The 12,717-nt window shown below is 34.3% G+C and overlaps 1 protein-coding gene across 1 annotated transcript; it reads left to right on the forward strand.

The window, feature by feature from the left end:
• Nucleotides 1-7,397: 7,397 nt before the first annotated feature.
• On the forward strand, nt 7,398-12,359 carry LOC147514190 (protein neprosin-like). The gene is made up of 8 exons (XM_086599004.1): nt 7,398-7,409; nt 7,452-7,553; nt 8,225-8,311; nt 8,494-8,703; nt 8,829-9,011; nt 10,108-10,161; nt 10,294-10,446; nt 11,873-12,359. Exons 1-8 carry the CDS (start codon nt 7,398-7,400, stop codon nt 12,236-12,238), a joined length of 1,167 nt encoding a protein of 388 aa, XP_086455130.1. The 3' UTR covers nt 12,239-12,359.
• Nucleotides 12,360-12,717: the final 358 nt, after the last annotated feature.

Below are 12,717 nucleotides of genomic sequence, written 5' to 3' on the forward strand. Positions count from 1 at the left end.
TCCTACTAATTCCATTGCAGAGATATGGGTCGTACGGTTGAAGTGGCACAGATGATCTATAAGGAGAAATGGTTTTGGAAACTTATTAGGAGTGTAAATTGCGAACGGGTGGTTTCAAGGAAGTTTAACATATGTTATAGGGATCAACAAGAAAATATAGCAGTTCAATTGTTAACATTTGTTAGTTCTTTCAACAATGTTTCCGTGTGAGTTTTGTAATTTTTATTTTGGATATTCAGTGGAATAGTGGAGGTCTTGCTTCATTTAGTATTTCCATTGTGGGGCAGATTTGATCTTTGCAGGTTTATAACTGATCCAACATGTTGTAATGTAGCAGTGGAAACTTCTATTAAAGCATTCTATAATGTTATTTGAAATCTTAGTCTTAAATTTTAGTACTTCTATATAGCTTTTGATCTTGAATTGCCCTCACCAAAGTATAGTTTTCAAACTTGGATAATATTTTGTTCCAGATTGCATTACATGTGGGCATGAGCATATATGGTGAAGTGATTGTGTTATAGACAATATGATAGAGTTAAAACAATTCATTGTGAACTATCAATGTAGCAGCCCAGCCTCAGGCGGGCTAATTGGCTAGTTGCTGAATAAAAGTATAGCAAAGAAATGACAAATTCGATTAATTGGTTTCTTTCCATCAGCGAATGAAATAACCAAAATGGCATAAAGGGAAGTGTCAAGTGAACTCCAGTGGTTGAAAATTGAAATAGACAAACTCACACGAGATCAAGACAGCGTCGAAGGTTGATAGCGAAGTGCGTGGTCCACAATTCTAATTTCTCAAAAATAATTGCCAAACCGCCTGATTCTGTAATGAGCAGTAAGCAACATAGGTGCTACCGTGGTACCACAAATCCACAATCCATGCGAAAAATGTTTTATAGCTGGAGAAAGAAGAATAGTGTTTTGGACTGACCTTTTTCTTAATATTAAAAGCACATGGCTTCAGCCATCCGACCCGTCCCAACCCAGCAGCCTAGTTCTCTATAGCATAGCTAGTAATACTCCGTTTTATACTCGTTTTATACGTTTTTTCGTATAATACGAATAATAAGGCGAACGTTTCAAACCTAAGGATTAATACTAGAATTCTATGATCCATGCTTATAATTGCCGAATAATAAGGTCCGTATTTTTTAAATGAAAAAAACATACTAAAATTTGGATAAAATATTACCTTCTAAACTGATAATGCAATAAAATATGACCGAATTTTTTCGTATAAAACACGAATTATATGTTTGGCATTATTTTCGTTTTTTTTGGCCGAATTTTTAAACGAATTAGAATCTAAATTTTCGGATTTTTGACGAATAGTTTCCGTACCGAATTTTCACCTTCCATGAATTTACTAGCTATGCTCTATAGTATATAGCCTTGTTAGTAATACTCCAAATAATTCATTATAATTCCGGGGCGAAGTTTTGAAGGCATAAACGTTTAATACTTCCGAACCTTTTAATGATTCAAATAATTCACGTTTTTTCATTATAAACGATAAAACACCTAATTACCAAATTATTCAAAAATTTATTTCAAAAAATACTTCATATAAAAAAAAATAAAAACAAATTCTTGTAAGGATGAGTAGCATGAAAAACATAAATAAGAAACAAAAAAATATAGGAGAAAAGAGATATGAGATTGACCATGACTTAAAAGCTTTTGTATATCTATGAAAGACATTCTTTTTCTTTTTGCAAATCAAATGATCGAGTAAACTAACATAATGACATGAATGCGTTGCTTCTAATTCTTATTTTCCTATATAATTTATAAATCTACATTCTAAAAGAGATGTAAATATAAAAGATAAAAAAATATTGACAAATATATATTATAAAATTATACTAGAGTAAAATTAGTGGAACATTATAATAAATAGAACATTATATGTTTGTAATATATAGTTATAAGTAGAACATCATAAGTAGAACATTTTACTATAATTATAATATATAGTGACATGAATGTGTTGCTTCTAATTCTTATTTTCCTATATAATTTATAAATCTACATTCTAAAAGAGATGTAAATATAGAAGATAAAAAAATATTGACAAATATATATTATAAAATTATACTAGAGTAAAATTAGTGGAACATTATAATAAATAGAACATTATATGTTTGTAATATATAGTTATAAGTAGAACATCATAAGTATAAGTAGAACATTTTACTATAATTATAATATATAGTTATAAGTAAAATTATAAGTAGAACATTATAATATATAGTTAGAGTAAAATTATAATAAGTTGAATAAAATTAGTGGAATATTTTAATTATATTGACAAATATATATTATAATTTTCTCTTACCGAATTTTTGAAATCTGAATTTTTATTTCAAAACGTTTAATACTCATATAAAACATACTACGTATTATTAACGTATTGCGAATTTTTTATCGAATTGTTGACCGAATGTTTCTAACATGTAAACGAATAAAAATCGAATTATTCCCGTACCAAATAATTCCCGTATTCCGAATTGCTAACAAGAGTAGACATCGATCATGTTTTCCATAACTTGAGGTTGGTTTCGTCTAGTCCGGGTCGAACAAACTTACAAAGAAAACAACAAATTAAAGCTGTTGGACCCATCTCTGATCTCTGAATTGGCAAGGAATAGATATTGACCAATTCCATTTCATTGTCTTAGTTTTTCATTCAAGATTTCATTGAAAATTCATGTAGAAATGCATAAACTACTATTTAATTTCTACACCCAGTAACAGTAGTTCTTTCATGTATAAAATAATATGTAGTTACAAACGACCTGGAATTATTACAATTACTAAATAGTAATAACTAGAGTACTAGACTGTGAATGATGTAAACTCGTAATGCTGACTATGTATAGATAATAGCAAGACTAGCAAGTAGCAACAGATCATATCAGCCAAGTAGTAAAAAGGCTGAGATGATGGTCTTCAAAATTCTTGAAAGTAATGTAATACATGGATCGGTCGTGTGGCTGTAATCATAACAATCTTTGCTTGGAGCTGGCCTCGGGGCCGAGATAGCAGTGGCGACGGTGACGGTGACACTGTTATATGACTTATATCCACCACCTACTTGAGCACTTTGAGTCTCAGCTGCTGCTACTTCAAAAGTAAACAGAAGAACAACAGCTAGGAAAAATCCCATAACAAAAAAGGCTTTTAAATGAGACATATTTTTCTTGAAACGTTGAAAGACAAGTTTTGGCACTTCAAAGGATGAGAATTGAAAAGATTATGTGTAGTGTGTTCCTAATTTATAGACAATTGAGCATGAGATGAATGGCGCGCCATGTGAGGATGTTGGAATTAATCTCTCAACCACTTCTGATTTTGTGAAACTCCAAAGTCAAAGTGTTCTCACACGATTTTGAAGGTTACAAGGTCCACGAGCTTAAATTGGAAAGGTTGATTCTGTAGGTCGCCGCTGAACTCTCTAAACTCCCCTTACGACTAATTGCAGGTAACTTTATTTTGATATTTGTTCAACTTCTGCTACTTATTGAAAGGTCCTTTCATTGATAATTAAATGTTTGGGTGAGTATATTCTCTTGTTAGCAATTCGGGATACGACAAAAATTCGGTACGGGAATAATTCGAGAATTATTTGCTGATTCAAAAAAAATGGTACGGTCGAAAATTCGCAATACGGCAATTATGCGGTGTTTAATTAATACGCGTTTTAAACGTTTAGTTACAAAAATTCGGAAGTAAAAAATTTGTGACATTATGTTAGTAAATATTAATAATAGTTGTCATTCTTTACAACATAACAAACATATCTAAACAATTTAGCTACAAAAACATTGAAACCAATTGAATGGTCCATATAGGTACCTTCATTTATTTTTTCTTGGGTTGAAATTAATGTTCAAATTTCAAAATACACACACACCATGACACGACAATTTAAATATTGCCCAAAAAATATAAAAGCAAGACTTTTGGATTAATTTATCACTAACAATGTAAGAGTGAGAGACTTAAAATAAGAGTGAGGACATAAAGTACATAAAAAATAACAAAAACGCAACCGAATTTTTATTTATTTTATTTTTTTGGAGTAGAATTTTTTAGTCAGTATTATTCGTTTCAAAACAAAAAATCGCAAATTATTGCGAATTTTTCAAACATTCGAAAGTATTATACGTTTTACCCTTTAAAAATTCGATTCGCGAATAATTCGGCGAATTGCTAACAAGAGTGTATTCTGCATTTTCTGATCTTAATTACTTGCTAAAGATGTTCGCCTTCAATCCCAGTCTCTCTCTATCTTTATGGGCACTTGGGTATTAGTTAACGGTCTTTCCCTTTTCTTTGAAAGCAAGTTGGAATTAGAACTTACACTTGAACTGGACCTGAATTGAAAGATTATATCCTCATACCCTGGTGCCACTGTCATCCTGAGTGTTTGTTAACAGGAGGGGATGAAGGTGCAAGTATATTTGGAGTTACAAAGGATGGAAGGAAGTCTAAAACCTCAATTACCTGAATTACGTCGTCGCCTACCTACCAACTTACCTGGATAATTTTGAATACATATCAAAGAAACAATCAATGAAGAGATGAAATGATGTATAGTAGTACTCTGGAGTCTGCACAACTATAAAATGATTTCCACTGTTCAATGTCCCAAAGAGTAACCGATTTCATCTTCTTTACCTCAATGCCCTAGCTGGATGCTGCTTCTAAGTTCTAACCATTATGTTATTAGTTCATGATCAAATCCTGAATCTAATCCCTGTAAAACTTCTCATGCTCACCAATTCGCTCACGTAAATAAAATAGGTGTGAATTGCTTCTTGTCCATGAATTGCTTCACTATCTTTAGATGATCCTTCCTAAAGATGAGTTTACGCTTTCTCATGATCACAGAAGAAACCCTCGCAAGTACAACACACATAAGTGAGTCCTAGAGTGTCATTCCAGAACTTTTTGGTGTAGTCCTCAAGATTTCTCATCCTTTGTTTTTAATTATTGACGTTACATTTTTCATCATTGCAAGAGTAGGCTCTATTTCTTCTAAAGAATGCTCTTGTAATCTCTTACTTCTTTTTGGATTCACAATTCTCCGTTTGCTTTGGTCCTTAGACGGTGTTGTATACCCTGATGTATTCTTAGGAACATGATCTACAAAATATTCTTGTTTGGGTTCAAGGAGGTCATCTTCTAGTCCTCATTCACTCGCATTAGCTAACTCAAAAATGTTCCTCTCTTGAGTCCCAACTGCCGTGACATTTATAGAATCCTTTTCATATGATTCTGCCATACCGGCTGAGCCTCCTCTATTAGAAGCACACTTACTGACAGTTGGTCCACCTCTAGACATTGAACCCCCTTTAGGGGATGTCCCACCTTTAGTAGCAGAGCCACCTTTAAAATGTTTTCTTGCAGAAGTATCCCCTCTTACATCACTTTGATGTTGATGCTGACAGTTAATTTGTGTAGTTGTACTTAATTCCCCCTCATATTTTTCTTGCTCAATCATATGAAAGGAATTCACGTTATGCACAATTGGCTTACTAGGTTGCTCTCTGGTGATATAGAAATTACATCGGAGTCCTGAGCTTCAGTGCTATTGTTCACCACATTAATGACTTCAGTTACATTAGAACCCAATCCATCTGGAAATAGCGCCAGTGCCTAGATTATATTGTGTTGCTTTTTTGCTGCTAAGAACCTAAGAAGTGTCCATTTGATTCCAATAAAAAATCACCATTTCAAATTGACCAGTACCACACTGTAGTCACGCACCAGTACCGAACAAAGTTTTATTGTCCAACTGCACTGATTAAGTCGGGCGCTCAACTTCCTGAGGATCTTGTAATTTATTAGCTGTCATAGTATCCAAACAGTCTCATAATAACAGTATTTTCTAAATGGAAGGATTTTGTTCCAGCTGTATTACATTTCCAAAATTAGACTACATGGTATTTGCCTTTAGATAAAATCATACTATATTCAAGGGTTTTGTTCTAGATGTATTTACTGTTAGAATAGTTATATAAGCATAGCAACTAGAGTAGAACAGAAGAAACAGTAAACAATGACAACAGTAACATGGAACAACCAAAGCGCATATTAGGCTGTCCTTAAAGAAAGATTTCGCTCCTTCCAGTGATATCTAAAGCCATAACTCAATAACACAAACAATAACTCAAAGTAAAAGATTGATCTTTTGATTGCCGTATTAAAGCACTCTCCTTTGTTCTACTACAAATTCTTTCTTTAAGATTGTTAGAATAGTTGTATGAACACAGCAACTAGAGTAGAACATAAAGAACAGTAGACATGAACAGTAGTAACAGGAAACAACCAAGGCGCGTGGCAACATTGGCGTCTTCTTCACAGGATTCAATGGTTTACAGTAGTTTGACTTGCACTAGAACAAACTACCCTCTAGAACGACAGTATAACTCTCTCTGGCGGCGGCTAACAGTAAGAAGAGAAGAAGGGCAACAACAGTAGCTTGGGTTTAGAATTGCGAGATGTTTTTCTCTCTTGAATATCTCTTATTAGGACAGGGATCGGGTTGGGTTCAGGTCGGATATGGCTATATCCGAATCGAATCGAATAATTTCACAAGATCCTAACTCGAACCCGAACCCGATTATATCCAAAATGTAATATCTGAACCCGACCCAAACCGGACTAACCCGATCGGATAACACTAAAAATTCAAAAAAACCCAAAAATTATATTTGAATCCGAACCCAAACCCGACATACCCAAATCCGACCCGAATACGTAAACGGATATGAAAATCGACCCGAACCCAATGTATTCGTCGAATCGGTCGGTCGGATTCGGTCTACCTGACCCGATTCCATGCCTTACCTCTTATGGACGCAAAGTCCTTGTTTATATAGAGGTAAATTCGTATGTTTCAAAACAAATAAAGACTCCTATTTGAATATACACTCGGTATCCAAATCAGATAATGACTCATACTGGGAATAGTAATATGAAATACTAATCATCAAGAGATTCCAACATGTACTAATGGATTTCTCCTTGCTGGAGATTGCATATTCGAGAGTGGCAGAGAAATTTGAAGTTAATCGATTATTCTTATTGACCAGAAAAGAAAACTAATACAATGTTCATATGATTAAATACCATATTACTAATCATATGTCCTATGGAGCCAACTGATCAAGGAGCAAAAAAGGCAAAAAGATTGACCAAAATTTCAAAAGGAAAGATTATATATTTGCTTAATCAAAGATTATATATTTATGTAAGATTCTAATATTTGACTAAAAAGAAATAAAAATATATTTCTTCATATTTGCGTTACCAAACAATATCGTCGTTCCTTATAAAAGGTCTAGTAATTGCCTGTATCTGAAACATAAGTACTTCAAATCATGGCTTTAAAGGTTTGTCTAACCTTGTTGGTAGTGTTGTTTATGAAATTGCAGCACTTAAGAGCTGAAGGAAATAGAAGTTTAACATGGTTTGAAGGCCTGGAGTTGGAAGAGCAACTAAAGATACTCAACAAACAATTCGTCAAGTCTGTTCAGGTAACAACGTGTTTAAAGAAAATGTTAAGATAAACATATAGAATAAACATATCATTGCCACAATCCAAGTTTTTGTTCTAAACATACTGAATCCAATATTGATTTATGAATAGTGGAAAGGCCAGTTAAGCAAAGTGTTAAAGAAAATATATTTTTTTTCTAGAGATTTAAAAGGGAGTAAGGGACTACAGCATTCCTAGCTTCTCTTTGATTGATAGCTCTATAATACACTCTCCCTTGCCAATCCCCATTACAATATTATTAAAAGCTTACATCAAATGGAAACATCTCAAAACTATCTACAATGTTTGTAGAGATCACGTTAAGAGAGGCTAAATGATCTGCAGCCATTCAACTACCTTAAACAGAGGAATAAGTTGGTCTATATAGCGTACTCCATTAGGACATTTAGGCATTACCAACTACCTGTGGCTCTTCCACTCTTCTAGTGCCTTGTATGGCTTTCAGAAGCCACTTCTACCTTTAATAGTTGCTTCCTTGAGCATCTTTGGAGGCCCACTTCATGAAATGTGAATGCCTCATGTGAATTTTTCGAAAAATTGGATCATCATGAGAAGATCCTGTTATATTTTGCTGGAAGAATTATGTTGAAGCTAGCCAAGTAAGATTTACAAGGAAAAAATAAATTGGTGTTTTCAATTTCTTATTAGGTTGAAGCGGGTCATGTATTTGACTGCATCGAGATCAACAAACAACCAGCACTTGATCATCCCTTACTCAAAGATCACAAAATTCAGGTATTTTGTCTATGTTGCTCTTTCTCGAGAGTAGTCATGCTCATACCAACAAAAATGTATTGTATAGGATTTAGTTGTTAGATCTTTGATTAATCAATATCATCTAAGTTGGCAAGTCAACTCATTGTCATAGTCATTCTTCACTACTCCTTTTCATTTCCAACTTATTTATATCTAAATAGATGAAACCAACTATCCTTCCGGATCCAAATGGTGTATTGGACAAAGCTTCATCAGATACAGGATCAAGGACGACACTGAAAAGTATAAACTGCCCAAAAGGAACCGTACCAATTCGCAGGACTAGAAAGGAAGACTTGATAAGAGCTAAAGCTTTAGTGGAAGAACGCTTTACTGATATTAGTGCAGATATTCCTCGACCTGGTCAACATGTACTTCCATTCTCCTTTTGTTCTCTTAATAAGTTTACATGCTTTAGATTTTTATTACATTTATAATTATGATATTGTTGTAATTAATTTACGCTTTTTACTATTCAAATTTGTCTGGTACACAGCTTGCGATTGTAAGATCCAAATTGGATAACGGAGAATTTGAACAATTTCATGGAACTGAAGCATTAATGAATGTGATTAGACCAGGAGTAACTGAGGACGGTCAATCGAGTTCGTCCCTAATTTGGGTTGAGCGTGGTACAATTGCTGTAGGAGATGTTGACCAAGTTATAGCAGGATGGACAGTAAGTTTACGTAACAATTCTGAAGTAATAAATTTTACATCCGATTATTTATTGAATAGATGTAGGGTTAGACAGATCCGAACTTGTATTCATGAGATATAAATTTTACATCCGATTATCCGAATAACCTTTTTTTCTTACTACACTCATTAAGCTTTATAGCACAAGAGAAAATCCCTACAAGCAACTAGAATTGCCTAACATGTACGTACTCAGATATTACAAACACATGTAAGCTACATGCACCCGGCCACTTTAGACCTTAACAGAAAGGACACAAGATGGGATGACCAACCAAAGTTAAAGTAGGCATTACTTTCTATAATACGGCTAGGTAAGCTAGGTGCGAATGTGCAATGAATCCATTACTTACGGTTCATACTGCGAGTTGTCCTTGCCAGGCAAGACACAAGGTAGTGAAATCCAATCCTGCGTACTGGTGGAAAATGTTGTTCTTAGTTCTTACTATGTCTCTCACACATACATATGTCAACTTTGAAAATGTTCAAATGGATGATTATAGGATAAGAGATCAGGTAGCAAGAGAGAGAATCAGAGGGCTGAATCGGTTTATGATGTCTATTGAAGCAGTGTGTAACTCTGGTAACTCGGATAATGGTGGAGTTTGCACCCCAGAGCTCTGGTATCGTCACCCAAATGTTCTGCCAACTAAGCTAGCTGGCATTAACTGTCACTTTAAATTAATTTTAATATAATTATTGTTATATTGGTAAAAAAAAAAACGAAAGAATTTTTTTTTTTGGAAAATGTTCAAATGAACAATTATATATTTGGTGGCTTGAGAATGAGTGATTTGAAAAGAAAATATAGAATTTTTTTATTAAAACTACATTCCTTTTCCTTAGCAATCTAATATGGCAGGGTACCACGGAATATCAACAGAAAACAAAAAATGTTGAATTTCAATACTAGTTTTTTCTCAGAAAGTTAGTCATTTACTTCAAATCATTACATGCGAATTGTAAAGAAATGCACTTTGGACAATTTACTTATCATAAGTCGTGTTTCTAGAATCACTATTCAAATTATCTTCTTACTCCAAGTTGTTGCTCTGACAAGAATTGTCCGTTGACAGGTAGACCCAGTACTATATGGTGACGACAAGACTCACTTTGTCACATTTTGGAATGTAAGTTTGAGATGATTTAATATTTATAGTATGGTTTGTCTGGCTTGATTATTACAGTTAAGTCAATCTTTTTCATTTGCTTACTTAATTATGTTTGTTTTTAATCTATGTTATTATTTCTCTGTCAAACAGACAATGGCTGGTGGCAGAAATACAGGCGGTTGCTTCAATCTTCTTTGTCCTGGTTTTGTCCAAGTAGATCATAACTATCCTGTCGATCAAGTCTTTTCCAATGTTTCGGTTTATGATGGAGCTCAACTTGAGAGGAAGGTTTCAATTTACCAGGTATACCAGGAAAACATGTTATTATTCCAACAAACTGTATGTTATTATTACTCACTAGCCAGTATATTTCTTATTGTTTTATGTTTCTTTCTTTCTTTTATTTTTCTTTTTTGCTTTTCTAAACCAGATTTTTTCCATTGAAAGTCTAAATAATGTGAAATCTGATGGCAATTGAAAAATCAGCACAAAATTGAATGTCAATACTTTTGTTAATCTACCTTTGAAATAATATAAATAACTAAAAAAGTCATTGGGGAGGGGGTTTAGGCAGACTGTTATAAAAAAATTCAAAGGTAAAACTGGGGGGACGTAACGAGCCTCACCTCACCTCATTACAAGGATAAGTCACCTAGATGCTAAAGACCATGAGACCATGAGACTTTGGTTTCATTTATTTAGAGTGAGAATTTACCCATTGTCACAAAGGTGAAACTTGGGGACTGTGGAGTTATATCTCCACATTGATGCCAGTAGGATTTTTCAACTCCTTATACACTATGATGTATTGTATAATATCCACACTAGATAGCTTCTAATGGGGAAATTTTACAACTACGCGTCAGTTGGAGTGATGTCCAAGTTAGAATTAAAGAGAAACGTCACTACAAGTAACGTTTGTGCTCAATTGTGCGTGATATCTGAGCTTATTTTATAGGCGCGTCTTTTACCAACTTGTGTCCGGGTGGAGAATTCTCCATTTGGTTTATTAGTTAATCTACGGTTTGCATTCCCATTGGGAGGTTTTTTTAGGAGGGTATTTTTGAGTTTTGGGTGTAAACTTTACACCCCCCGTTGGAGAATCTTGCATTGCAATCTTATATGCACTTGCCCTCTTTAACAAATGTAGGTAGGTGCTCATCAGCTCATGTAGAGGAGGAACACTAGCTAAGTAGTCAGCAGCTCTGTTCCTTTTCCTATATACATGCACAAAGTGATATCTAAGAACAGATTAATCATTCCCTGTATGGTTCTTGTGATGTTTAGGCAGTGCCATGGTGGTTTTTCTGTACCTATAGGTATCCGAGTAGCTGTTAGAGAGTTTGTTGCAACTTGCAACAACCACCTTCTTTAAGTCATGCATTAGGCCTCCTTTTAATCCTTACTGTATTGCTAGAAATTCTTCGAAAATGACTAAGCTCATACTTGTGGAATTAGTATATGCTGGCACTACATTCCCTTCATCATATATCATTCCTCCAATACCACATTTTTTTGTAGATAAATGACTGTAAGGATTGAGTTTGAACCTTACATTGCTCGACAGAGTAAGTATTAATGCAAGTTTTAAGGATCATCTCTTGTGCAATTTGCACTGTGAGCAGTTCTTGAATAACAAAAAGGACTTTATTTGATAGTGATATACACTATTACACCTAATTTCATATTTTTTTTTCTTATATATTTTTTACATTTTCCTTCTTTTCAGGATCATAGCAACAATTGGTGGGTGGAACTTGAATCTATTAAAATTGGTTATTGGCCAAACAAGATACTTCCTCGTTTGTATGTAGGGGCAGATCATGTTGGATGGGGAGGACTCACAAGAGTTTCTAAAGATGGGATCCTTAGCCCACCAATGGGATTTGGGAATCTTCCGGATGGTGTCTACAGGCGTTCAGGTTACTTCCAATATATCAAAGTCTTCAACGCCCTGCATGAACCAGTTCAACCATATGGCAAAATTGATACTTTTGTAGAAACCCGAAGCTGTTATCAAATAAAGAATGAAGGGTTCACAAGAGACAAGGGATACGCCTTCACCTATGGAGGTCCAGGAGGACAGTGTGGATAATGGAAACTGTAATGAAATCGTGAAAAAAATAAATACCAAGTGTTTTACAGAGATTTTTTTTCTCGTTATGCACTTCTGCCATTTTAACTTGTTTTTGTTTTGGAATGTCTATGTTGAATTTTGTTTGTGTCTTATACGAGCTAAAATGGACATGAAAATTCGGTGTTGTTTTGGTAGGAATGGTAGATTTGCAACATTAGGGCATCTCGAATGGGGGTGTAAACCGTATAGTGTAAAGTTTGCATTTCAAGTGTCAAAAAACTCTTTCCAATGAGGGTGGTAATGTGGTATACTGTAGAACTATTAGTTGATAGAGGAGATGGGAAATTTCCCGTCTCGCTATAAATTGATAAATAGTATAGAGGAGGTGGAGAATTCTCCATTTCGCTATCAGTTGATAAATAGTTTGGGCAACACTTCATCGTCCGAACAAAAAAAAATTCAGACGTCACTTTAAGTCACGTCTCTTTTTAGTTCAC

The sequence above is a fragment of the Coptis chinensis genome, chromosome 3 (assembly GCF_015680905.1).
Source record: "Coptis chinensis isolate HL-2020 chromosome 3, ASM1568090v1, whole genome shotgun sequence".
NCBI classification, from domain to species: domain Eukaryota; kingdom Viridiplantae; phylum Streptophyta; class Magnoliopsida; order Ranunculales; family Ranunculaceae; genus Coptis; species Coptis chinensis.